Source organism: Danio rerio, chromosome 5, assembly GCF_049306965.1.
Source record: "Danio rerio strain Tuebingen ecotype United States chromosome 5, GRCz12tu, whole genome shotgun sequence".
NCBI classification, from domain to species: domain Eukaryota; kingdom Metazoa; phylum Chordata; class Actinopteri; order Cypriniformes; family Danionidae; genus Danio; species Danio rerio.
In genome coordinates, this window is record NC_133180.1 from 62,919,748 (window position 1) to 62,946,159 (window position 26,412).

At 36.3% G+C, this 26,412-nt stretch overlaps 2 protein-coding genes across 11 annotated transcripts; one reads left to right on the top strand and one right to left on the bottom strand.

Annotated features, from left to right (window-relative positions):
* bicdl2 (BICD family like cargo adaptor 2) lies at window positions 1–11,765 on the top strand. 8 transcript variants are annotated; one of them, XM_009301866.5, is made up of 12 exons: window positions 17–85; window positions 645–684; window positions 859–1,005; window positions 1,101–1,412; window positions 3,489–3,704; window positions 5,839–5,955; window positions 6,366–6,512; window positions 9,134–9,280; window positions 9,497–9,571; window positions 9,662–9,744; window positions 9,896–10,010; window positions 11,403–11,757. In XM_009301866.5, exons 4-12 carry the CDS (start codon window positions 1,149–1,151, stop codon window positions 11,577–11,579), a joined length of 1,341 nt encoding a protein of 446 aa, XP_009300141.2. In that variant the 5' UTR covers window positions 17–85; window positions 645–684; window positions 859–1,005; window positions 1,101–1,148; the 3' UTR covers window positions 11,580–11,757.
* crfb12 (cytokine receptor family member B12) lies at window positions 11,741–25,968 on the bottom strand. Of its 3 annotated transcripts, none has more exons than XR_012406070.1 (9): window positions 25,742–25,968; window positions 25,482–25,577; window positions 23,728–23,857; window positions 20,543–20,727; window positions 17,775–17,923; window positions 17,372–17,519; window positions 16,799–16,938; window positions 13,488–15,255; window positions 11,741–12,471 (listed from the first exon to the last, which is right to left on the bottom strand). XR_012406070.1 is itself a non-coding variant. In NM_001040353.1 (8 exon segments), coding segments are annotated over 7 exon segments (1,746 nt in total). In that variant the 5' UTR covers window positions 25,543–25,577; window positions 25,742–25,943; the 3' UTR covers window positions 13,650–14,322.
* Window positions 25,969–26,412: the final 444 nt, after the last annotated feature.

Below are 26,412 nucleotides of genomic sequence, written 5' to 3' on the forward strand. Positions count from 1 at the left end.
GCAGCAGCGCTTCCAAGGCGACCTGTAGTACCTCCCTCAGCTCCCTGTCACCTTGCATGCTAAGTTTGGAGCAGGAACTTCCCAGGTAGGAAAAACAAAGCTTTACTTGTTCTCAATAGTCAAAAGGGACATTTATATTATCAGCAGACGCCTCCATACTGACTTTACAAGAAACTTATTTTGATTATTACACATTCTTTTAAGTCATGTTTAGTCGTTTGTGGCTGACAAACTGTTTGGTTGTTTGTGGTTACATATATAATAGTTAATTCAATACTGTTAATATCATACAATACCAAAACATGTCAATACTAAACATAACTAGAGGTTTTGGTTTACATGGCATCTATTTATATAATTTATATATTTCATTATGTAAGTATTTGCCTGTGTTTTTCCATTATGGTTCACAGACAGAAAAGCATTCTGTTTACTTCAGAAATAAAGCCATTTTCAGTTATGCTAAATATGTAAAGTGGTAAAATTGCAGCATTAAGCAGGTCACCTATGTCTTAGAAGTTACCTGTGATCTTCAAAAAAACCTGTTTTAGCCAATTGTAAGGGCTTAATTCACTTGCGACCGAGGAGTCTTGAATGACTACTGGAATGCGAAACATACACTGAAACTTTGTTGTGTTGGTCAGGTCTACAAAAGAAGCTGCTAGACAACAGAGACGCCCAAAGGTAATACCGGATTATGTGTTGTTTCCTAGCACACATTTAGAGAAGAAATCCAAGCTCTATACAGTCCAGGAGGATTAAATATTGCTACTGAATACACCTTTTTGCTTTGTGTCATAAATATCAGGGTGAGTTCTAACACAATTGTCACCTGTTCTAACATGCTTTTGTCCCTAGGAAGATTTACAAGGAAGAATCACGATAGAACAAACAAATCAACTGATGTTTCCACCCTTCGAAGAACTTTTTGCATCAATACACCCTATATGTGACACACACTAGTGTTAATCATATTTTTAAGGGCATACAAAACCAATAAAACAGGTGTTTTTAGTGAACTATAAAAAAAAAAGTTGACAGATTTGACTTAAATTTGGAGATTTGGAGAGATGCTGATAGAGTATTTTTGACTATACCAGGACGGTCATTAAGAGTCCTGCTCTGCTGTGAATTCAAGGAACGAACCAATGTTTTCTTCTAAGAAGGAGAACCTGCCGTCTCCCATCCTGGAGGATTCTTTCTTCCCTTTTTCATCATCTCACTCTGGCTCCAGCCACCGGATCATGGCTCCTACTATGGGAGTGGATGATCTTCTGGCCTCACCCCAGGATGACAGAAGCCCTACTTTGCTGGAAAAGGACCTGATCTTGGCTGCGGAAGTGGGTCAAGCTTTGCTGGAGAAAAACGAGGAGTTGGCCTCTCAGATAATGCAGATGGAGAGTGAGATGGAGGTATGAATGATGAAGACTGATGAAGGCTTTATAAAGGTTCATTCACACCAAAAATGATAACTCTAAGGTTTTAATGATCAATGTAACTCTGTTAGAATAGATAAGTCAACAGTTACTGTATAGCGATAATGACACAGAGACATGATATAAATCTTCAAATATTTAAAGCAGCAGATAACATGATATAACTGCAGCGCATGTTTTAAATAAACAAAACATTTTCGCTCACCAGTGTGAAAATCAATATAGTTATTACACATAGTACATACATTCTTGGTGTGAATGAGCATTATCTCTGATACCCTATATTGTTCGATTAGTCTAAACTCAAATAAGGAATGTAGTTAGCTTTAGCTCAAACTTAATTAAAAGCTGTTTTTATGTCTATAATTGAGATATGTTTTGATTTATTATCTAAGCAGGGAAATTTGTCTTAATTATTAATTCAAATCATTATATAATTTCTTAAAAACATTATAACGTGTTATATCTACTACTCTATGTCTCTCACAATAAATAAATAAATTTAAGCTTTATACCTTATTTATCATTGCAATAAAACTGTTTAATATTTTACAGATGTATACTACTGATACATTGTATGGGGTCAATTAGATTTATTTTTATTATTTATTTTTAAATTGTTCAAATTGTGTACATATATTTTATTGAAAATATATTTTATGTTGCTATACGAAATAATATCACAGACACAAATATTTAGAATGTTTTAGATATTTTAAACTGTCTATTCATTGAGAGTGATGGGAAAAAATTCTATCACTATTCATTAATTTATTACTTTACCCTTCAGTTTAGTCCCTCAGGGTCCCAAACAGCGGAAACACACAGTCTTCTACAGTTAATGATGCATTCAAAAAGAAATTAATTCTCTAAAAGAATTACAGTTGAAGTCAGTATTTTTAGCCCCCCTGTTTTTTTCCCCAATTTCTGTTTAACAGAGAAAATATTTTTTTAACACATTTCTAAACACAATAGTTTTAATAACTCATCTCTAATAACTGATTTATTTTATCTTTGCCATGATCACAATACATAATTTTTTTTAAGACACTTCTATACAGCTTAAAGTGACATTTAAAGGCTTAACTAGGTTAATTAGGTTAACTGGGCAGGTTAGAGTAATTAGGCATGTTATTGTATAACGATGGTTTGTTCTGTAGACTATTAAAAATAGCCTAAAGGGGCTAATCATTTTGTCCTTAAAATGGTTTAAAAAAAAATTAAACTGCTTAAAAACTGCTAGAAAATAAGACTTTCTCCAGAAGAAAAAATATTATCAGACATAATGTGAACATTTCCTTGCTCTGTTAAATATCATTTGGGACATATTTAAAAAAATAAAAAAGAATCAAAGGGGGTCTAATAATTCTGACTTCAACTGTAAATAGAACCAGCCAAGGTATTTTGGCTTAAAATAACAAAACTCCTATTGTGTTGCTAAGAAGATACAGTTGAAGGCAAAATTAACTCTCCAGTGAAATTTATATATATTTAGCATATTATGTTTAAGAACAAGGACATTTTGTTTAATATATATATAATAAAATAATTTTATGGCCCATATTTTTAGCCCCCCTAAGAATGTTTTTTCTTTTTAATTGGCTACATAAACCACTGTTGGCCAATGACTTGCCTAGTTTGCCTAGTTAACATATTTAACCTAATTAACATACTTTAGTTAAGCCTTTAAATTGAACTTTAAGCTGAATAATAGTATCTTGCAGAATAACTAGTAAGATATTACATACTGTCAACATGGCAACAACAAAAGAAGTTACTAGAAATTTCTTATTAATACTTTTAGATAAAAAAATGATGAATAAATCTTTTCTGCATTAAACATCACTTGAGATATAGTTTACAGAATCAATAATTATTAATTAACATAAGGGCTAATATTTTTTTCTTCAACTCTATATTTACTGTTATAGCATTCGGTGCAAATGCAGAAAAAAAAAAATCCCATCAAGAACCTGACAATAAACATTTAGCATAAAGAACCACTTTAATGTGTGTGAATTAAGACATAGTTTGTTCTTGTGTGTACAACAGGCTATGCAGCAGGAAAAACATATGGTGCAGCGCCGTCTAGAGGTGCGGGACCTCGAGGCAAGTCAGCGGGAAGCAGAACTCCAGGCTGACATCTCAGCGTTACGTGCGCAGTTGGAACAGAAGCACATTCAGGGTCGTGACCGGCGGCGCGAGGAGAGCGAGCAGCTCATTCAGCTGTCAAACCACAACCAAAAACTTGTGGAACAGCTGGCAGAGGTGACCAGTCAGAAGCTTTAAAGTGATATGTCATGAACAGTCTTTTTTTTTTTTACACACAGTTCTCTGAGGTCCACTTGTAATGTTATTAAGATTTTTACAAAAGCATAATTTGGAAGAAATGATTTCCATTCAAAATTTTCCCATCCTGTTTTTTTACCATCTGAATCTGAGTTGCATACTGTAAAAGAGAAAAAGTGAATCTTTACTTGTGCAGTATGATTAGTTTATAGCTTAAAAATGTAAAAAAAAGAAAACATCTGAGATGAGATGAGGTTCCAGATTCTGGAAAGGACATCTGTGTCCATTGATTTAAACTTCTGCATGCGTGTTGGACAGCTTACGTCCATCATAGATTGACAGTGCTGAGATTTAGCTTGAGATTTTGATTCTTAAACACTGAGCAAAATCAATTGGTATGTAATAAAAGACAAACCACTAGTTTACTAGTAATACTGCATATTAAAACTCAGTATATTTGTATTTCGTATAAGCATCATTGAATTGTACCTTGTTTAAAGATGTATCCCCAGTAAAATTTAGTCAATAATAGGTCAAGTTGTAACTGATATAAACTTAAATGGAACGTTTATTTGTTCATTTTAAAAGTTGGATCAGAAGGAAGGCAAAGTAGAGAGTTTTTCCACAATCTGGCACTTCACAAAATCTTGTTGTCTCCAGACATTTTAGTTTCTGTGTAGAAACTTCAATATAAGCTGGATTTAAACTAGTGCCACTATGGATTTTAGTCATTATTTTGCTACCTGAGACCAATTTGGGTAGTTCTAAAAGATTCCTATAATCCTTTAAGCTTTTCAAAGCTCAGAAACATTTGCTTCGCAAAATGATTAACAGGTTCGAAGCGTTCAAAAAATGGTAAAAACCATGTAAGTGCAACCAAAAAAAACTGGCAAAACATGCATTAAAATGTACTTTTAAACATATAGCGAACTTTGAATTGAAAGAATAACCTATAAATGCACCTAGCTTGGCATGTAATATCATTAAAATATTAAATGTCTTTTTTTGATGCATTTTAATAACATTTATACTGTTTGTTCGATCGTGTGCTCTGCTAAACTGGCCAACAAGAGACTATTGACTATTTTTTGTTTTCATTTTACACATGTCTCTATAAAACGTCTACAAACTGATTACATATCAGGTAAGAACTAAACCTTTTCATTGATTCACCACTGGGGGAGATCTTAATGTGTCACTCTTGTGGATTTTATATTACACCAGTCGCCCCAAGCGGAGAACCATCACATTTTTAAAATGTTCGAAACAGTAATGACGTGATGAAGCCCTTTTCACAGAAATCATGTGCCCTTTCCTATTTGAAATGAGCTCCAAAACCACTCATTCGAAACAAACGATTCAAAGCCTCATGAAGTCTTTCGAATACACCCATCACTACTTAGGCCTAAATCTGTGGTCTTTGATAGTTGCATATACATGTTCACCAATTCTTTCCCTCGAATTAAATTCCTGCAGTGTCAGAAAATTTAAGACACTTTCCTGTAGTGTGACTACAGCTACGATAACCATAGTTTTTTCCTGCATTTTATTATCAAGGCATGTTATGAGGTATTCATCTGAAATTATATCCACAGCAAACATAAACAATCTGTAGTAGTACAAACGAAACTCCAAAAGAAATGATAACTCAGAGCAAGCATAAACAATCAGTAGCACTACAGATTTTTATGCTAATTGTGAGCTATCATTTCAGACGGGTTACTAATCATGTCAAAGATGAATGAAGTAAAACTCCAGATGAGATTTATTGCTTTTCCGTGTTTGAACAGGATTATTATTAAAAGTGGCACCATTTGATGTGGTTTTAACCAGGATATTTTGAGTTTTGAAACTTACAGGATGTTTTTATAGACTTTTATATAAAAAGAAATTAAGGAAATTTGGATTTCAGTTCATGACCTTTTAACTTCCAGCGCATCATTCTAAAAGCATTCAAATCAATTGGTTAAATGTGTCAAGTGACGTGTGAACACTGATGCAGTTAGATAGCCTTCTGGAATGTAGACCAGCAGGTTTGGGTTTCTGCTTTATGTGAAAAACTGTCCCAGAAATATTGGTTGATGAAACCCCCTCACCTCTTTTCTTTTTCCAGGCAGTGTCATTAGAGCATACTTTGCGCACTGAGCTTCGTACTTTGAGAGAAGAAATGGAGGACACAAGTTTCAGCAAATCCATAAGCTCTGCTAGGCTGGACAGTCTGCAAGCAGAGGTATTCACATGTACATGCACAACAGAAGCAATGCATAGCAAATCACTTGAAGTACTTTATTAATAACCACAATATAGTCACAGATGTTTTTGTTGCTAAAAAAAGAACAAATATGTAAATAAAACAATAAATCAAATACAAATGAAAATAAAAATCATTTTAAATTTTAAATTGAAACTGACTTAATTGTCATTTTGAACAACAACAAAAAAACTACAAGTACAGCATTCCTATAATAAATCAATGGTGTGATTCATTGCTGTGGAGGTTACAATATTTTTAGATATGGAGTAGTTTCATAAATTACAAATTGACTGGTGTTTTGAGGTTGTTAACTTTCATTTGTAGCAAGATAATGCAGTAAAATGTTTATTTACTTTTTCTTTTTCATAATTGATTGTATATCACAGAACCGAGTTTTGAAAGAGCGTTGCACTCATATGGATGAACGACTGAAGTCAACTCAAGAAGACAATGAGCGGCTGAGATCGGAGAGGGATGGATTGAGAGAGAGGGCGATTGAGCTTCAAACCAGCCTTAAAGATAAAGAAACAGAGGTGAGGAACATTTCTGAATGTAATATTTGGGCAGGAGAGCAGAGCGAAGATTGCGAGATTGAAAATAATTGACATATGGCATACAACTACATTGTATTTAACATCAAAACTGGATTGTAGAATTTTGTAAAGCTGCTTTATCTCATCTACAAGTGGACCACTCAAGTGGAAATTGGCTTATTTTACTAGTCACCTAAAATTTAAGAATCTTACTATTTATAAATTAGCTGATGGGTCTCACAGTGGCGTAGTGGGTAACATGATCGCCTCACAGCAAGAAGGTCGCTGGCTCGAGCCCCGGCTGGGTAAGTTGGCATTTCTGTGTGGAGTTTACATGGTCTCTCCATGTTCGTGTGGGTTTCCTCCGGGTGCTTGCATTAAGCTAACCCAGATAGGCTACCATCATAACAGAAGTTGGATTAAGAAATGGTTATCTTTTTAGGTGACTTGTGAAATGAGGCTAAGCCAAAAAGTGTTCCCCTCCACAAAGAACTAAACACTAGAGCTGCTTCAATGTACAATAACTTTTAAAGATTTGAAAAAATAAAATTGGTCAAAAGTGACCTTTTATCCTAACATAAAAATATGTTTTAAACCTGATAACTGTCACCCCCTTTTAAAGACATGTATTAACATCTAAGCTTAAAAAGTTGTAATGCGTAAATGCTTTGGACATTGTAAGAAAAAAGAAAGCATATAAAAAGTGAAAATTAAATTATTATAACATATTTTGGAATATAAAAAATCTCAAAACAAGTTTCAAATATGATATCACAAAAATTAAGTTTTTATCAGATAACAACTGAGACAATACAGTTTTTCAGTTTTGATTTATTTATAAATTTTTGGGCATTTTTTGTTTAGATTAGAAAATGTATTTGAAAATTGTTTAGTACATTTAGTAAAACTTTGCATGCAAAGGTTGATCTAGAAAAAACTAAGTTAACCGTTTACCCACAGCTGCACACATTCTCCTAAGTAAACATATTTAGCTTGAAGTTGCTGTATGTAAGTTCTAAAGCATAAAAATACCATAATATGTTTGCAGATATTTCAAAAACATGCCAAGTGAACATTCTTATTTATCTGGAAAAAAAAAAAAATCTAAAGTCAGATATTCTGCTTTGAAAATGTGAGTTACGCACCAGAAGACAGACCCTTTGTTTTGGTTATTTAACCTGTCCAATGCTAGTTTAGCCACCATTGGTTGCTAACACTGTATGTGGAAAACAGCGTATTTCATTCAGTTAGTCAGGAAGGCTCTCAAAGTATGCATCCGCGAGCATCCGGTGAATAGTAGCAGACTCAGAAATGAGTTGCAGATTCAGAGTTTCACATGAGGTGGTTATTAATTAGCAGATAATCTAAATATTACTAATTTAAACAGTACATAAGTAAGTTACATTGTAACCCCGTGTCCTAACAACACTCTACATCAGTGGTCACCAAACTTGTTCCTGGAGGGCCGGTGTCCTGCAGATTTTAGCTCCAACCCTAATCAAACACACCTGAACAAGCTAATCAAGGTCTTACTAGGTATACTTGAAACATCCAGGCAGGTGTGTTGAGCCAAGATGGAGCTAAACCCTGCAGGGACACCGGCCCTCCAGGACCAGGATTGGTGACCCCTGCTCTACATTATAAGATTTGCAGTGATAAGAAATTTGGCTGTTTGCACGAGATGAAACATGACAGAAATTTAACTACATCTATTCAGAAGCCCAGAATAGTGCACTGACTGCACTCCAACAATATGGTAAGGTTTATAATCAAATGAATACACATTCAACTTTTTTAACATTAATAAATGTAAATGCAGAATCACTGATGTGTGTTGGCTTGCACTGAGTCACAATTCTAAAGTTTAATATCAAACTGTTTATTTTATTTTCATGGGCTGAGGTGAACTATCTGCTGCTGCTTTCAATAGTATGGCAATAAATGTCTTGTAAAATGGCGTTCAAACTCGCATTATTAGCATTTAACACTGAATAAAGCACAGGAGGTTTACGTGAGGTTATCATTGTCAGTTTTCTGTTGTTTAGCTGGAAGAAATAGAAGCCGTTTCTAAAATAAGAAATTTCAGGTGTTGTTAGGACAAAACCCCTTTTAATATGGAAAACATTCTTTTTTCACATCCCGTTGCTTTTATTTAGAACACGGTTTAAATCAGCCATTAGGCTTGACAGTCAGGCACACTCTTGTTAAAGTCATCAATCTGGCAGCCTGCGCTTTTGTTTTGAACTGGGTCTGCAATACCTAGTTCAACCACTGGGCATCAAACTTATGTACAGCACCTAAATATTGACTTAATTGCACCATTTTAAATCATCATATGAGCCATAATAATTAGTAAATAAACGAAAATCATTCTAGCATATGTTAGGAAGGCTTCTCACAAAGTTTTATATTGTAACTGTAGACCGTACTTTTAAACCCACTTAAAAATTTCACTGGATATAGAGTATCTCACTGTTATCATTATACACTATTTTAAAAAATACACTTTAATTTTATTCATTCTAAAGGACAGCCTATGCTGTATAAAAAGCTTTAAATGCTGGTCATAGTTCGCCAATGCTTAGAGAGTTTCAGTCTGGCTGTCTCTGGCTTTTTCACAGCTGGAACAGGAACACAGCACTGTGTTTCAGCTGCGTACGGTCAACCGGACCCTACAGCAAAGGGTTCAAGCCTTGGGAGAAGAGGCCAGTCTGGGGGAGGCCACCTGCTTCCCTTTGTCCCTTCAGAGTGAGATCCAACAGTGCCAGGTAGCTTTCAATCCCGGCTTAGTACAAATGGTGTTGTGCATGCACCCACTTAGCTTGTAGAAAATTTGACAACAATTCAAATGAATTTAAGATCAACAATGTTTGGGTTTTAAGCGTGTTAGCTGCTTGTTTCTCTCATCAGCCAGCTCTTTAATTTCAGATCAGGCAGAACACTTTTCATCTTATCTAACTGGGTTTCATTTTGATCTCCAACAGGCCAAAGAAACCATTTTGGCTCATTCCTCTGTTCTGCGAGAAAAAGAAGAAGAGATTCAGAGGCTACAAAAAGAGGTTAGCTGCACAATACAGTGGCGTCACAACAGCTGACTGAGTGACGTCTTTATCTTACATTTGAGATGTTTTGTCTGTTGTTTTTGTCAGCTACAGTCCAGAGAAACTGAATTAGAAGGGCTGAGGGAGGAGGTAAAGCTGTTTCGTAACAGTCCCGGCAAACCTACTTACAAGTAAGAACTGAATCAAATAGCTTTGTTTGTTCTCTTTGTTGTATGCCAGAGATAAAGTGATAAGCTAAGATATGAATGAAGGAGATTTTGTATTAAAGTCTGACAGCTTTTGTTTTGTCAACACAATGTTTTTCTTCCCTCTCACCTACAGAGCCTTGGAAGAGGAAATGATCTTGGCTCGGCAAGAGCGTGACGCTCTCAACCAGCAGCTTCTGAACACCATCAGGCACAAGGTGGCACTGTCTCAAGAAGTTGAGTCTTGGCAGGTTGGTAACTTGTATTTATTTGTGGCTTTTTTTGTGCTCATGGGGTTTGTCTTGGAATCCTTTTAGTTCTTCCAAGAACAAACTGTAAAGGAGACACAAATACTTTCTTGTTGCAAGTCATAGTCTATCTATAGCACAGGTGTCAAACTTAGTTCCTGCAGGGCACTGCTCTGCCCACGTTTGGTTTCTTTCAAGAACATTGCTGTCTATGGAGGGTCAGAGAGCTCTTAGTTGGGATGGCTAACGTGAAACTGATGTTTCGACATAGTGTTGAGATCCCGATGTGAAAGTGTTTCAAAGCATGATCTGAAACAGCCAGGTCATGTGACTAAAGTGATTTGAAACGCACAGATCACATGACTAAAGCGATTCAAAGCATCGATCATATCAGAAGCGTTTTGAGAATCTGCATTTGACTGACAGGGTCAGAGTAAATTTCTGTCTCATGTAGCTTAGTGAACCGTGCATAATTACTGTGTACTGTGTGACTTTTGGGTTCGAACTTAGTATTATTTTATGTATTTTTACAATGTTACTGTTTTATGGTATAGTCTAGATAGGATACATCTGTGGATACGCCATCAATTTAGCATCATTTTTGTAACACTTTATAGCAATATTTAATATTTTTTACAGTACTGTGATGGTTGGGTTTAGGGTTGGGATAGAATAAAAAAAAAAAAGAATAAAAGAATAATTAGAATTATTGGTCATCTGGTCATCTCTATGGTCACGAATCATAAAGATGTCTGTACAGTCGTACTGTTTTAGAAAAAATGTCTTCGAAATGTTTCATATTTAACTCAAACGTGGCGCCATGCGCACTGTTCATTCGACTTAAAGAAAAAAAAAAAAAAACATGCGCTCCGCTAGCAAAAATCATGCCAAGCGCACCCAAAGCGAACCTCTGCAAACTCTGTGATGACGTCACATTCGCCGCGTGCACTCAAGTGAACTAACAGACGCATCGAGTATAAACCAGGCTTTAGATTTCATTTAAAATATCTCTATTTGTCTTCTGGAGATGAACCAAGGTCTCGGGTGTTTGGTTAGATGAGAAATGAATGACAGATTCTTAAGTTAGCGAACCCTCTAATGCACAGGTTTCAGTTCCTGGAGGGCTGCTGTTCTGGCCAGTTTAGTTTCAACCCTAATTAAACACCTGATCAAACTAATTAAGTCGTTTAGGCTTTTTTGAGACCTACAGGTAAGTGTGTTGAAGCAGGTTTGGAACTAAACTGTGCAGGGCTGCGGCCCTCCAGGACCTGAGTTTGACACTCTTGATCTATAGTATGCAATGCATGTTTTATTAATTTATAAATATGTATGATTTACTGCATAAAGAAAAGCTCTTGTTTTTTTTTTTTTATTGACCAAAATGTTCTGTTCTAGGAGGACATGCGTTTGGTGATCTGTCAACAGGTACAACTCCAACAGCAAGAGAAGGAAAAGGAAAACAACAAGGAACGGACAGGCTTTCAAAGAGGCACTCGCACCACCAAGTCACTGCGTCTCCGTGGGGAAGAAGGAAGGAAAGGGTTTTTCTCTTCTCTGTTTGGGGGCGACTGACAAAAAGCGAGGTTTCTTTAATGGCAGTTGGCATGTAATCTTTAAAATCACTCTGATTTGTAAATAGAAGGAAATCAAATGTATGTACTTTATAGCCACATTATTGCATATTTATATTTTTCAATATTTATTTGTAACTTTAAAAAAAGAACACACAAAAATAAACTGATAGCATTTATTATTGTATTTCTCAGTCTTTTACTGGAGGGGTTCATCTTTTTTAACCATAATAAAAAAGGGCCTAACCATCCAATACAGCAATATTAAGCATTACAGTCAGTACCCTTTATTTAAACATAGCTTTCCCACTCTCAAGCCTTCAATAGCTGTCATATACAAAGACGGAAGTGTACCCCAATATGATAATAATATTACAGATTTGATTATATAATGTAGCACCTTATGAAACATTCACAAAAAACGCAAAAGCACATTCATATGGAGGGAGACAACATGAAAGTGAACCTGACATAATAAAACTTTAGTGAATAATTGTCGTCATATGATTGCTCGTATCAATTGTGTTATCTGTTTCCTATATCCATTTTAACAAATTCCTTTAACAAATGTTGTAATGATTCACACAGTTTACAATTCCAGGATGAGAACGGAAAACAGTTTTTAAGCGCTTGTAAGGATACTTTTTCCAAATAGTATTTTCCTGTTGATAATTTCATTCATTTTCTTCTCAGCTTAGTCCCTTTATTAATCAGGGATCGCCACAGCGGAATGAACCCCCAACTTGTTTTATGCAGCGGATGCCCTTTCAGCTGAAACCAATCACTGGGAAACACCCATACACACTCATTCATACACATACATTACAGACAATTTAGCTTACCCAATTCACCTAAAGCACATGTCTTTGGACTTGTGGGGAAAACTGGAGCACCTGGAGGAAACTCATGCAAACAAGGGGAGAACATGCAAAGTCCATACAGAAATGCCAACTGACCCAGCTGGGGCTCGAATCAGCGACCTTCTTGCTGTGAGGCGAATGTGATACTGCGCCACCGTGCATTCCTGTTGATAATTTCAATTACTAAAATAAAATTTATTTTTTTGGTGTAACCACCATTTACCATCAGATCTTTTACAGCTTAAAACTGTTCAAAAAATCTGAGAAAATATTTCAAATGAAGTTTAAGTGCAACTGTCCATTAAACAACAATAAAAAAAGACTAATTAACATTTGTTTTAGGCGAAGCAGTGGTGCAGTAGGTAGTGCTGTCGCCTCACAGTAAGAAGGTCACTGAGTCGCTGGTTCGAGCCTCGGCTCAGTTGGCGTTTCTGTGTGGAGTTTGCATTTTCTCCCTGCATTCGTGTGGGTTTCCTCTGGGTGCTCCGGTTTCCCCCACAGTCCAAAGACATGCGGTACAGGTGAATTAGGTGTCTGAATGTGTGTGTGGATGTTTTCCAGAGATGGGTTGCGGCTGGAAGGGCATCCGCTGCGTAAAAACTTGCTGGATAAGTTGGCAGTTCATTCCGCTGTGGCGACCCCGGATTAATAAAGGCACTAAGGCGACAAGGAAATGAATGAATGAATGAACATTTGTTTTACTCTAGCAACCTCAGAATTTACCCCACTTCATGTAAATGTATTTACACAACAGATGTACATTTAGTATGACATTCATTGATTTTCCTTTCGACTTGGTCCCTTAATTAATCAGAGATTGCCACAGCGGAATGAACCACCAACTTACCCAGCATGTTTTACACAGCAGATGCCCTTTAAGCTGCAACCCTCTACTGGAAAATATCCATACACTCTCACATCCACTACGGCCAATTTAGTTTTATTCAATTCACCTGCAGCGCATGCCTTTGGACTGTGGGGGAAACCAGAGCACCTGGAGGAAACCCATGCGAACACATGGAGAACATGCAAACTCCATATAGAAATGCCAACTGGCCCAGCTGGAGCTTGAACAAGCATCTTCCTTGTTGTGAGATGATCATGCTACCCATTAAGCTACCGTGCTGCCCATTAAATAGGATGTTCAACAAAGATATCTCAAATGACGCACTGCATTATAAATTGCTTCATGTAGCACCTGGAGTCCATTATCAAAGTCTGAACGGCCATTTATTGACCAGATGGTCAGTCAGTTGACAAGCTGCGGCATCACAGTGACATTGTAAAGAAAGTGCAGTCACAATGCTACAGTAAGTAGGCATATGTATAATGCACATGCTATGAAAAACACAAAGGCTACAAAACGCAGTTTTAACAGCCATGAAAAAACTACTTTGGTTTGACAAAGAAACACAAAAGAACGTTGTTTCAGCTTCTCTGTAAACCCATATATTCCAATGAAGACCTTTTATTTTGAAGAGTATAGTACCTCAACTCAAAGCTGGGTACTCAGTGACAAAGTGGCCATTAACAAGCAATGCTTAGGTTCAGAGTTCCTTCTGTTTTTGTTTGATTCCTGGAAGGCCCAAAAGTTCTGAGAGTTCTTGAAGTTCACATTTTTATCATGGCTACCCCTGAGACCGATGGTGATGTTAATAACAGTTCTCTCTAGGTATAAATAACCCTGTGTTTTGTTTCTACATCAGTGTCTGCTCAAGTCTTATTCTCCTTTTTATGTGTACTTTGGTTGCTCCGAAGAAAATTGGATACTTTTTTGCTTGGATTTGGTTTTAGATTCCCCCTTTCAAAGAAGGTTTGGGATATGTAGATTCTCTTTAAAGGCCTTGGTGATTTGGAAGTTTGTCCTTTATTTAAATCCTTACCTTATACTTCATATTTGTTATTATGTCTTGGCTCATAGCCACCTTCTAAGACATTTTCAGGCAACAATACATTCATTTCCTCCTCATTCTCTTTCTGCTCATCAAGCAGGTCTCTTTCATAATTATCCCTAGAAGAACAAGAAGGAGTTTCCTCTGGAAAACAGATTTCCATCTCATATTTCTCAAGCGTATCCATAATACTTGTTCGTAGCTTCTCTGATGAACTTGAATGTTTTGAAGTACAAGATTCTGAATGCATATCGTCAACATTTATTTCAGATAATCCACTTCCATCGCTCTGCTCCAAATCAGCACCAATTGTGTAGGGATTTGATATCTCAGCCTCATCTAAAGGGTTAAGACTGGCAATAAAATATGGGTCAATTGTAAAATTTTCCCTCTGAATGTATTCATCTTTAAAGTCATCTTCTGATGCAGAATCGTAGTCCTCATGGTCCATATCCTCCTCGTTCACTTTCTCCTCCTCTGACAGTTCTCTTTCATTGTTAATGATAGAAGCACAGGATAGAGTTTCCTCCAAAAAAACGGTTTCCAGCCTGTATTCCTCATGCGTATCAATAATACTCATTTGTAGCTTTTCAGATGATCTTGAACGACAAGATTCTGAGGTACCTGAATGCATACTGTCATTATCCATTTCCGATAATCCACTTCCATCGCTCTGTTCCATATTAGTAGCAAGTGTGTACTTATTTGATGTCTTTGCTTCCTCTGGCAGGTTAATATTGGTGACGGAATAGGAGTTAACTGCAAAATTTCCCCTCTCAAGGTATTCATTATTAGAGTCGTCGTCTGATGCCAACTCTCGCTCCTCTGGGTTCATATTTGTTTTTGGCCAGGTCAGTGTTTGGTAAATCGTTTGGAATGCCTCAGGGATTAGCGGTAGGACCCTACAAGGTTTCGAAACATTGAGCTGCAAAGGATGAAGAAGCATTGTGTCATTATAAATTTTAAGTAACCTCTACACTGAATTGCATTGATCTGTTTGGTAACATTTCACAATAAGATCCTATTGTGTTACCTAACAATGACTACGTTTACATGGACATTAGTATTCAAATTATTTGCTTTAATCTGAATAAGACAATAATATGATCAAGGTGTTTACATGAGGAATGTACCTTTCATGATTCCGTTTTACATGTTATAGCATATAACTCGATTAATGTCACTGGGTCACCACGCTATACACATTTCCTCCGGAGTTTCATGTAATTTTCATTTTTGATTTGTCGACTTTGTACTGCAGTTTGGCACTTTCACTGTCATTTAGGAACATTTCATGCATGCCCCCGTGACAAACAAAATATTGGATGTGATTATGAAATGCTGGTAGAGTCTTATTTTAATGGAATTTGATATCGCATGTATAGGGGGAAAAAAAACCACATTTCGCGATGTGTACGTGTGTCTGTGGTCCTTTACTGACTTATTAGGTGCAGAGAATAGTGTAAAACAGCCGTGTGTGTATGAAATCCTGTCACAAAACAGCAAAAAGTCCTACATGACTGTATTTTTACATGGTAGACTCCTAATCAGAGTATTGTCTTAATCGCATAAAATTGGATTATTGGTGTCCATGTAAATGTTCTCAATAATTAATATATTTGCTATTATTGTTCAGTATTTCTACACTGCAAATCTGCATGAATAATTTGAACATGTTGAAAAATCTGTAGGAAAATCTTTCACCCTAAAGTGAAACACAAGTGTTGTAATGGGTCTACAACATTATGTTTTTGTGTTCCTTTTTAATGCTTTGGGTTTAATTGTATACTCGAATAATATATATATTCGAGTCCTGATCAGGAGGTAACTTCCGATTCCGAGTCTGAAACTGCATGATCGGTCCGATTTCTGATCACGTGACCGAATCTGGACACCCCTTGAGAAATTTAATCATTGACTTCCATAGAATGTTTGTCCCTGGATGTCAATGTTTTTTCCCCCCAATATTTTTCTAAATATCTTGTTTTCTGTTTAACAGAAGAAATTCATGGACATTTAGAACCACTTTAGAATGAGAAAATATTTTTTGGGGGGGTGAACTGCCCCTGTCCAAATTGGGGTTTACAGTACATATAGATAATAAATGTATGTAAAAACAAAAACAAAACAGCCTGATCTCACAAGAAAATGTGACTATTTTATGTTTTGTCAGTTTAGTGGCTAATTCGTATGAGTTTAGTCATGTGAAGATGTAGGATATTTAAAAGGAGCCATGGCACCAAACCTCACCCCTAAACCCAACCTTCATTGGCGGATAAGCAAACCGTACTAAATTGTACAAGTAAGATTCCATTCGAATTAGCCACTAAATCAAAAAGTTCTGAATTGCAGTGAGATGGTGTTAGTATGAAAGTATTAAACCCTTTTTGTTCTATCAAGTTGTTTTTTAACTTTTTTTAAACTGCAATAATATTCAACTTTTGCTTAACCAGAATTCAAGTACATACCAAGGCTGATGGAACGCGTAGTTTCTTGATGTTGGGCTTGATGTGGTTAAAACAAACAAAAAACAAAAAAATCCCAGCTAAAAACATAATCACCAGCACAGCCACAATGCCAACTATTAGCACAACGCCTCTAGTAGAATCTAAAAAGAAAAACAAGCATATAGATGAGTTCACATACACATATTGCAAGTTTAGCAGGATTGAAGTCAAATTTATTGACCTACAAGACTGTATTTAGTAGATCAAAATTTAGCTAAAACTATAATATTGTGAAATATTTCTATTTAAAAGAACAGTTTTCAACTTAAATATATATATATATATAAATAATTTAAATTGCTGGATTTTCAGCGTCAGTACTCAAGTATTTGCTGCTTGGGAAACATTTATTACTATTATCATCAACATTATTTAATATGTTTGAGGAAAGTACACTTTTTAGAGGATTCTTTGATAATTATAAAGTTCAAAACAAATGCCGAAATCACTTAAATTCTTCTGTAAGCTTAAATTATTTCTAATGTCCCTTTGGACTTACTTAATGCATTAATGAATTAAATATATCTATTATACCTAACAGAAAGATACATTTGGTGGTGTTGAAGTTGTTGTTCTTTGAGGCCTGATGATGACTGGCGGAAACACTGATGCAATAGTTCTTCCCGGACGGCACATCATGGAAAACATACGGGGATTTTGAGGTTGATATCACAGCTACAAACTAAATAAAGAAAATAACATTTAATTGTCAAAGCAATCCCTTCTAAAGTGTGATTTTTTTTTTTTAATTGGCTGTAATAACAATGGTGCTACATTACAAAATTGAGTAGGTTCAGGGGTGAAGGGGGGGTCAGCTGTATGAAATCCAAAGGTTTACATTCTTAATTGCCTGTTTCTAAATGGTCTGTCTCTAAAAGTGTGGGGGACATATCCCCCCCGTCCCCCCTGGTTGCTACGCCCCTGAATAGGTTGTTACCTTTGTTTCCCCTGCAGGACTGTTCTCGAAAAGAGAAAGCAGGTAGTCCAGTGGTTTCGTCCTTGTATTTGATTCCAGCCAGTGATTAAAATTGATTTGAATGGACTTTTGGTCTGTTGAGATCTTTACATCTGGAGGACTCAGACGAGCTGCATTAAAATCCAAACACAATTATTTTAAAACTTAAGAACAAAAACACAGTGGTGTGCCACATTTGCAACAGCCGGCACAAGTGCAAACCTACGGTGGCTGAGAGAGCTCACACGTGCTGCAAATTAAGAAAACACATGTATATAGAAAAATGCTAACAACTTGTGAAAACATTTTCATCAATTTCACAACACACACACACGCAAATTCTCACCACTACAGAAACACACTAAAAACATCGCAATGGAAATGTTGGGAGATGGTGTTTTTCTATATGAATGTGCTTTCCTAACTTGTATTGCGCCTCTGTATTTACATGTGTTGTCAAATTAATCCTGATATTTTTATTGTATATTTGTTTCTGTTTTTCTGACTTGCAGCACATTTGAGCTTCTTCAGCCACTGTATAAATTCCTCTTTTGTCATCTTGGTGATAGCCATGTCACCCTGCAGCCCAAGACCGGTTACTTAGCTAAACAGGGCTGAGTCTGGTCAGTACCTGGATGGGAAACCACATGAGAAAACTAGGTTGCTGTTGGCTGCTGCTCAACCTGCGGACTGTGTGAGTCCTAATGCCCCAGTATAGTAAAGGGGACATCATAGTTTCTGTGAGAGCTGTCTTTCGGATGAGACGTTAAACCAAGGTTCTGACTTTCTGTGGTTATTAAAAATCCCATGGCACTTTTCATAAAGAGTAAGGGTGTAACCCTGGTGTCCTGGCCAAATTTTCAACATCGGCCTTCACAGATCATGGCCTTTCAATCATTCCCATCCACCAAGTTGGCTCTATCACTGTCTTTCCAATTCACCTATAGCTGGTGTTTGGGTAGCACACTGGCACTGTTGTCCTGTGGCTGCCATTGCATCATCCAGGTGGATGCTGCATCACCTCAACTCATGATTAAGAAGTGCTTTGGGTGTATGGCCATACACGATAAATGCGCTATATAAATACACATTACATAACATCTGTCAGGATTAAGTTAAGACATGAAAAGTGAAATATTTGTAAATTGGCTATTATGGAAATGATCTTTCCGTGTCTGTGTTGGTTTATGTGTATATTGTCATTCGATTAAGTGCTGAACTTTTATAGGACTCCACTTTCATGCTTAATTGCAATGCCAAAAATGTTTTTTGGCATTGATGGTTCCAGAAAGAAACTTTAACATCCATGGAATTATTTTATTCCACAAAAGATTGATTTTAAAAAGTTATTTTAAGAACTGTTAAAGGGATAGTTCACCCAACAAAAATAAATTTCTGACATAATTTATGGCTCTGGGACTCTTGAAATGACGTCATTTTGAATAAAATCCGGCCTAAATTAAGTTCGTTTTGAGTTTTTGCCAGTGCGAAACAGCTCACCAAAGCAAATAGCAACCAAAAATACTTAAAGAGTTCAGATTTAAAAAGTGCCGTATTTTCTCAGCCTCTATATGTTAATGTTATTTCACTATAAAGGCAATGAATACAACCTGTTAATCTCTTTAAAAGTGAAATGACTGTAGATTGGCTATTATGGAAATAATCTTGCTTTGTCTGTGTTCTTCTATGTGTACATTGTCAGTGCTGAACTATTATTGGACTCCACTATGCTAATCGCATTCCTAAACATTTTTGGCTTTGATGGTTCTAGAAAGAAACTTTACCTTCCATGAAATTATTTTAATCCACAAAAGCTTCTTTCAAGAGTTCACACTTAGCTGATGATCTATAAAAAGCTTGTTTGGCATGCTGTCCCGGGAGAGAGCCTCGAGCTCAAAGGATCCTCGAGCGCGGGGCTTCCTCCCGTTGGCAGAGCGAGAGGGGAGCCTGAGCTCAGTGGATCTCAGAACTCCCCGGCTGCGGTAGCTAAGGGAACAAAAAGGGGTTAGAAAAATGCTTGATTGTTATGCATGTTGTATGTCTTTGGATGGTGGGAGGAAACCGGGGAAAACCCACGCGGACATGGGGAGAACATACAAACTCCTCACAAAAACGGCCACCGCCCTGGTGGGACCAGGGCCGGCAGTGTTCTTGCTGTGGGGCTCACAGTACTAACCACTGGGCCGCCGTGCCGCCCGATCAGAGGTAAAGGTGGAGAATACGGGCGGAAGCGAAGATAAAAATGGACTGAAAACTGTGGTTATTTATAGTAGCTTAGGGCTCATATGATTGGAAGATAGTGATTAGCAAATACGAGACTGGCCGTGATAAATCATAAGCATGTGATCCTATCGAAATTAGTTTATGAATAAACTTCATAAACCATTCATGGCCTAAACTAAGTCTGTTTAGAGTTTTTGGCAGTTTGAAACAGCTCACCAAAGCAAAAAACGACAAAAAAAGTTGAAGTTTTCAGTTATTTAACTATTAAGGCAATAAATAACAACCTATTAATCTCTATAAAGGTGAAAGGACTGTAACTACTCACAGAAGGCTCAGAAAAATCCTCATTTTAGAAGAACATTTCAGATGGCATTTAGAGGCTTTTGCGTCTGAACTCTTCAGTTCTTTTTCAAAAGTCATTGCAAAAAAAAAAGACCTCTTCTAAAGCTTTATTGTAAAGAGTGTCCTGTTTTGTGAATCTGGCCCAAATTCTAATAGTTTCCTATAATATACATATCTGAACTTACTGTCTCCATATGGCTGGAAGGAGCTTGTTGTAGTTGTCCAGTTTGAGCTTGTCCCTTTAAATGTTGCCTTGACTCTCAAAAAATAATTCCAATGGAGGTCAAAAGGTGGCTTGTCAAAGTTTAGTTCACATTTCAGTAAGCCTATGTCAGTGCATTTTGGAGACCCAATCCACTTTCCTCCAGACCTACACAAAAAAAATTGTAAATGCCTTTATGAGTGCACCAAAGCATTTTTATAAGTCTATTTCACAATAGCAGATTAGATAACCTATTATTCTATCATTAATTTCTTATCTTACCAAACACCTAAGACCTTGGTTCACCTTCAATTTAAGATATTTTAGAGCTCTCTGACCCTCCATAGACAGCAATGTTCTTGAGATGTTCAGTCCAGAAAAGGAACCAAAAAAATTCCATGTGACTTAAGTGGTTCAACTTTGATTATATGAGAGATGTAGTAATTGTTACTAATTGTTAACAAACTCGCACCTTCAGCTAACATGGCACACACTTATTGGACACTTTATTAGGTACACCCTACTAGTACCGAATTGGACCACCTATTGCATTCAGAACTGCCTTAATCCTCCTTCTCATAGATTCAACAAGGTACTGAAAATATTCCTCAGAGATTGTGGTGCATATTGACATGATAACATCACGCAGTTGCTGCAGATGTATCGGCAGCACATCCATGATGCAAATCTCCTGTTCCACCACATCCCAAAGGTGCTCTATTGGATTGAGCTCTGGTGACTGTGGAGGCCATTTGAGTACAGTGAAGTCATTGTCATGTTCAAGAAACCAGTCTGAGATGATTCACGCTTTATGACATGACACGTTATCCTACTGGAAATAGCCATCAGATGATGGGTACACTGTGGTCATAAAGGGATGGACATGGTCAGCAACAATACTCAGGTAAGCTGTGGCATTGACAAAATGCTCAATTGGTACTAATGAGCCCAAAGTGTGCCAGCAAAATATCCCCCACACCATTACACCACCACCACCAGCCTGAACCGTTGATGCAAGGTAGATCTATGCTTTCATGTTGTTGACACCAAATTCTGACCCTGCCATCCGAATGTGGCAGCAGAAATTGAGATTCATCAGACCAGGCAACGTTTTTCCAATCTTCTATTGTCCAATTTTGGTGAACATGTGCAAATTGTAGCCTCAGTTTACTGTTCTTAGCTGACAGGAGTGGCACCCGGTGTGGTCTTCTGCTGCTGTAGCCCATCCGCCTCAAGGTTGGACATGCTGTGCATTCAGAGATGCTCTTTGCCCTTCTATGAGCTTGAACCAGTCTGGCCATTCTCCTCTGACCACTGACATCATCAAGGCATTTGCGCCCGCAGAACTGCCGCTCACTGGATATTTTCTCTTTTTTAGACCATTCTCTGTAAACCCTAGAAATGGTTGTGCATGAAAATCCCAGTAGATCAGCAATTTCTGAAATACTCAGACCAGCCCGTCTGGCACTAACAATCATGCCACGTTCAAAATCACTTAAATCACCTTTCTTTCCCATTCTGATGCTTGGTTTAAACTGCAGCTGATCGCCTTGACCATGTCTACATGCCTAAATACATTGTGTTGCTGCCAAGTAATTGGCTGATTAGAAACTTGAGGTAACAATCAGACAGGTCTACATAATAAAGGGAGTGTAGGTGAACAACATAGTTTTAAATTGACATTTATCGGTGCACAAAATTGTCCTTGGAGCTTTGTTTAATTACAGTTGAATCCCTAGCTATGTTTTTATCAGAAAAAAATGATTAGAAATACAAAAAAAAAAATGCTTCACTAAAATGCCAAGATTAGCATACACTGAAAATATGCATACAAAAAATATGTACACAACTAAGCAGGATAAACGTTTTATCTGATAAGAAATTGTATATAATGGAAAAAGCCACCACACGTTCATTATGTTTTGTCAGCAAGTTATTTGTTATATAAAAAAATCCCAGAGTGGCTTCTACTGGCGCAAATTCAATTTCATTCATTCATTCATTTTCTTTTCGACTTCGTCCCTTTATTAATAAGGGGTCGCCACAGCGGAATAAACCGCCAACTTATCCAGCATATGTTTTATGCAGCGGATGCCCTTCCAGCTGCAACCCTACTTTGGGAAACACCCATACACACTCATTCATACTCATACACTACAGACAATTTTAGCTTACCCAATTCACATGTACTGCATGTCTTTGAACTGTAGGGGAAACCGGAGAACCCGGAGGAAACCCATGCGAACACAGGGAGAACATGCAAACTCCACACAAAAACGCCAGTCGAGGCTCAAACCAGTGACCTTCTTGATGTGAGACGACAGCACTACCTACTGCGCCACTGCTTGCCCAAATTCAATTTTTTTTATTATTTTTTTTATTTAATTTTTTAATTTAAATTTTAAATTTTTTTTTTTTATTTAATTTAAATTTTTAATTTTAGTTCATCAGGAAGGGATGATTTTGTTCTTTTTGACTCATTAAATGGAAACGGTGCTTCATTTGCCAATGCATTTTATGCAATATTTCAGTTTGGCTCATAAGTTTAATTTGCATCTTTGGATGAAAACATGAAGCTAAATGTTTTGGCAATATTTTCTGGACTTTGAGACCATTACTGTCTATGATGGATGAGAGAGCTTTTGAATTTCATCTAAAATATCTTAATCTGTCTTCTGAATGTAACCCACCGCTCTTACTGCACCCAACCTGTGCTGAGCTGGGGTCGAACCATCGATTCTTTGTGTGAGATTTGGTTGCTCTAACAAGACCATGGCCACTAGCGTCTGTCACTAGAGCACCTTCAGAGAAAAGAGGAGTGAGGTTTACCTGCATAGCACTTTGCTAGCTGGCCTCCGTTACATAAAGATGAAGGAAGGTGTCAGGGATTGAAACAATATAACTGTGAGTAATTAATGACAAAGTTTAAATCTTGATTGATCTAACTCTTTAAGTAAAAAATAGTTAACACCAATTCACGCTGCATCAACACAACTGATCTTGCTGGATCAGTGTTTAAGGTCAGGGCTCTGTTTGTTGCTTAATGTTCAATCTAAATTTGTCAACTCATGGACCGCCTGACAAGTGACAAACTGTAGTCTGACATTGGTCTGGATGGTCGGTGCAGCGTGAAATATTACTTAAAAAAGTGTTTTAAAGTCTGGTTACATGTTTTGTGCATGTATGAACTCCAATGTATATCTGGTTCCAGGAGGATTTCCTTGTCCTGGAAGCCATTCAGCTGTAGCCTTAAAATCCAATAACCCTACAGTCAGGACCTCTGGAGGAGAAAGCGTTGCTGTAAGTGAAGAAAAAAGGCATTGTAGCATTTATTTAAAAATTCAATTCAATTCAGTTCAATTCAATTCAACCCAATTGGTCTAAGACAAAAAAGCATCAAAAAAGTTTCAAGCATCAAAACTAGAAAAGCTTAATACAGCTTTATATTGAGTTTTTATTTAAAAAATGGTGACGATCATATATTTTGACCATGATTTTCACCATTCACCATTTCACCAATACACCATTTGAAATGTGACTCATTGTAACAAGTTGTATACCAGAAAATCTTGTCATGCATATTTAGAATATTTAATGACATGGCTTTTTAGATGTCACAATGCTACCCTGAAAGATTAATTAATTCTCTTTGACATTTTTATTAGTTTTTTATACGTTTTTATACACTAGCCTTCATCAAACTTCATGTTTGTTATTGATTAAAAATAATAAAATTAAGCGTTATCATTTATTCTTCTAAATATTTGATATCGTTTAATACATTATGTTTAATTTAAACATAAATATACATTATGCTGAATGATGATGTCTTTTAAAAAAAAATTAAAACTGTTTTTTAAACAGAGTTTTTGGAGTTGTTTAATCTTCTTCAGCTAAGATTTAACTTTTAATTGTTTTAATTGTCAGTTTTAATTGTTTGTTTTGCATAACTTTTGATCATTATAATAATCAGTACCTAATTGGTTGACAATAATTATTATTTTGACATTTTTTATGTTTAAACTGCACTTAGGAAATAATTTTAAACAGTTTGTTATTTTTGCTAACAGTTAAAAGTATTATCATTTAAACATTTGAGTTGATATAAAAGACACAGATATGCTAATTATATACAATCCTTATGAATGTAAAAAGAAAATGACCCTAAAAAATTTCAGTGGGCAAAGTTTTCTATACCCAACAATAAAGATCAATCGATAATCCATAATCAAACCTTTTTTTAACATTTTGAATCCATTAAGGATATCTGAAACATGAGGCACATTACTTGCCTTTAATTTGACTTCTGTGTACAGTATATAAAGTCATTTTTGCACATTTAATGTGATGTGGACAGTGACCCACACTCATGTTTTTTGCTTTTTGCTTTTTGCTCAAACTACATCTAAACATCTAAAATGAACTGAAACAACACAATTGTTTAGATGTTTGGGACAACTTAATTGTTTTATGTTCAATCCACTTTTTTTGTTTCATGCTCAAGATATTTCTCTAAAATAAGTTGAAATAGCACAATTCTTGAGATTTGTTTGGGAGAACTTAATTATTTTATGTTCAATCCGCTTAAATTTGTTAACTTAATCAGCCCTGTAAAAATACTGGGTACCATGAAAATCAATTTGAGTTGGGACAACATGAAGGAATTAAGTTAACTTATTACTTTTTAAAATTTTGAGGGGATTGAACATAAAACAATGAAGTTGTCCCTCCAAAAAAAAAAAAAAAAAAAAGAATAGTGGTCTTTCAGATTATTTTAGATAAGTAGTTTGAACAAACAGCCAATATCCTTTTTTTTTAAGTGTAATGACAAAATCCAGGTGTAAGAGTGCAACAAAAAGTATGTAATTATATTATGATGACATTAGGAATGGAGGTCACCATTTTCCATATGCAAAAAGTACCTTTACATGGTATCAGACATATCAGCAGCAATGTAAACATGCAGGTCAGAAAACCAGTCATTGTGGCATCAGATCATGGCAATCATCAATCTCCCCCTGCAAAAAAACATTATGCAGTACATAACAACACAACATGCTGTAAATAGAAATATGCAAAATAGAATGAATAGTGTGTTGCTATCAATTTTACACTCGAAGAGGCAGAAAAACAATCTGAAAAAACCCCAATTTACTAATAAAGCTCAATAAAAGTCACTCACCACAACGAATTCATCCTTGTTTCTACAAAACCACGAGTCCTGAAGACAGCAGACCCATCTTAAATACTTGCAGCTATAGTGAGGGTTTTAACAAGTGATTGAAGACAAAGTCGACTCACTTGTATGACTAAGAAATAAGCGTTTCTTTGTCTAAATGATAAACAGTAGTGACAATGGCAGAAGAACTATCCTCAAGTTTACACTGACAATACATCAAACAAGTCCAGGCAGCTTTACAGATCTAAAGCAGTATTTGGGACTTAAGCCCCTCCCCCCTTTACGTAAAACATGGAAACAGGTTGTTCCAGTCTTCAGAATGGAATCTCACTTGTTGCCCTCATCAATCGCCACCCTAAATTCACCTGCTGCAAACACGGTATACCTGATAAGTTCATACATACCGAAATGCAATTATGCTGTCATGAACATTAATAACAGAAGCCTTGTGACAAATGGACAGTTTAGTCATAAATTATTTTTGAAATAAATATTGATAGAAGATGTTTCCCAGTACTTGGTTGCAGCCGGAAGGGCATCTGCCAGAATATTGCTGGTCTAGTCCACTGTGGTAAGCTGTGTAAACTAACTTTTTTTTTTTTTTATTAAAAATTTGCTAAATAGTTTTAAAAATGTGTACTTATACTTTCCCTTGAGTACACATTTAGTGCTGT

What these genes read in the sequence shown, in the direction of transcription:
- bicdl2 (XM_073951059.1), top strand. Translation starts at nt 1,149, where the DNA reads ATGTTTTCTTCTAAGAAGGAGAACCTGCCGTCTCCCATCCTGGAGGAT. An exon ending in AGATGGAGAGTGAGATGGAG is followed by an intron (nt 1,413 to 3,488) that starts GTATGAATGATG and finishes TGTGTACAACAG; the next exon opens with GCTATGCAGCAGGAAAAACA. An exon ending in TGGACAGTCTGCAAGCAGAG is followed by an intron (nt 5,956 to 6,365) that starts GTATTCACATGT and finishes TGTATATCACAG; the next exon opens with AACCGAGTTTTGAAAGAGCG.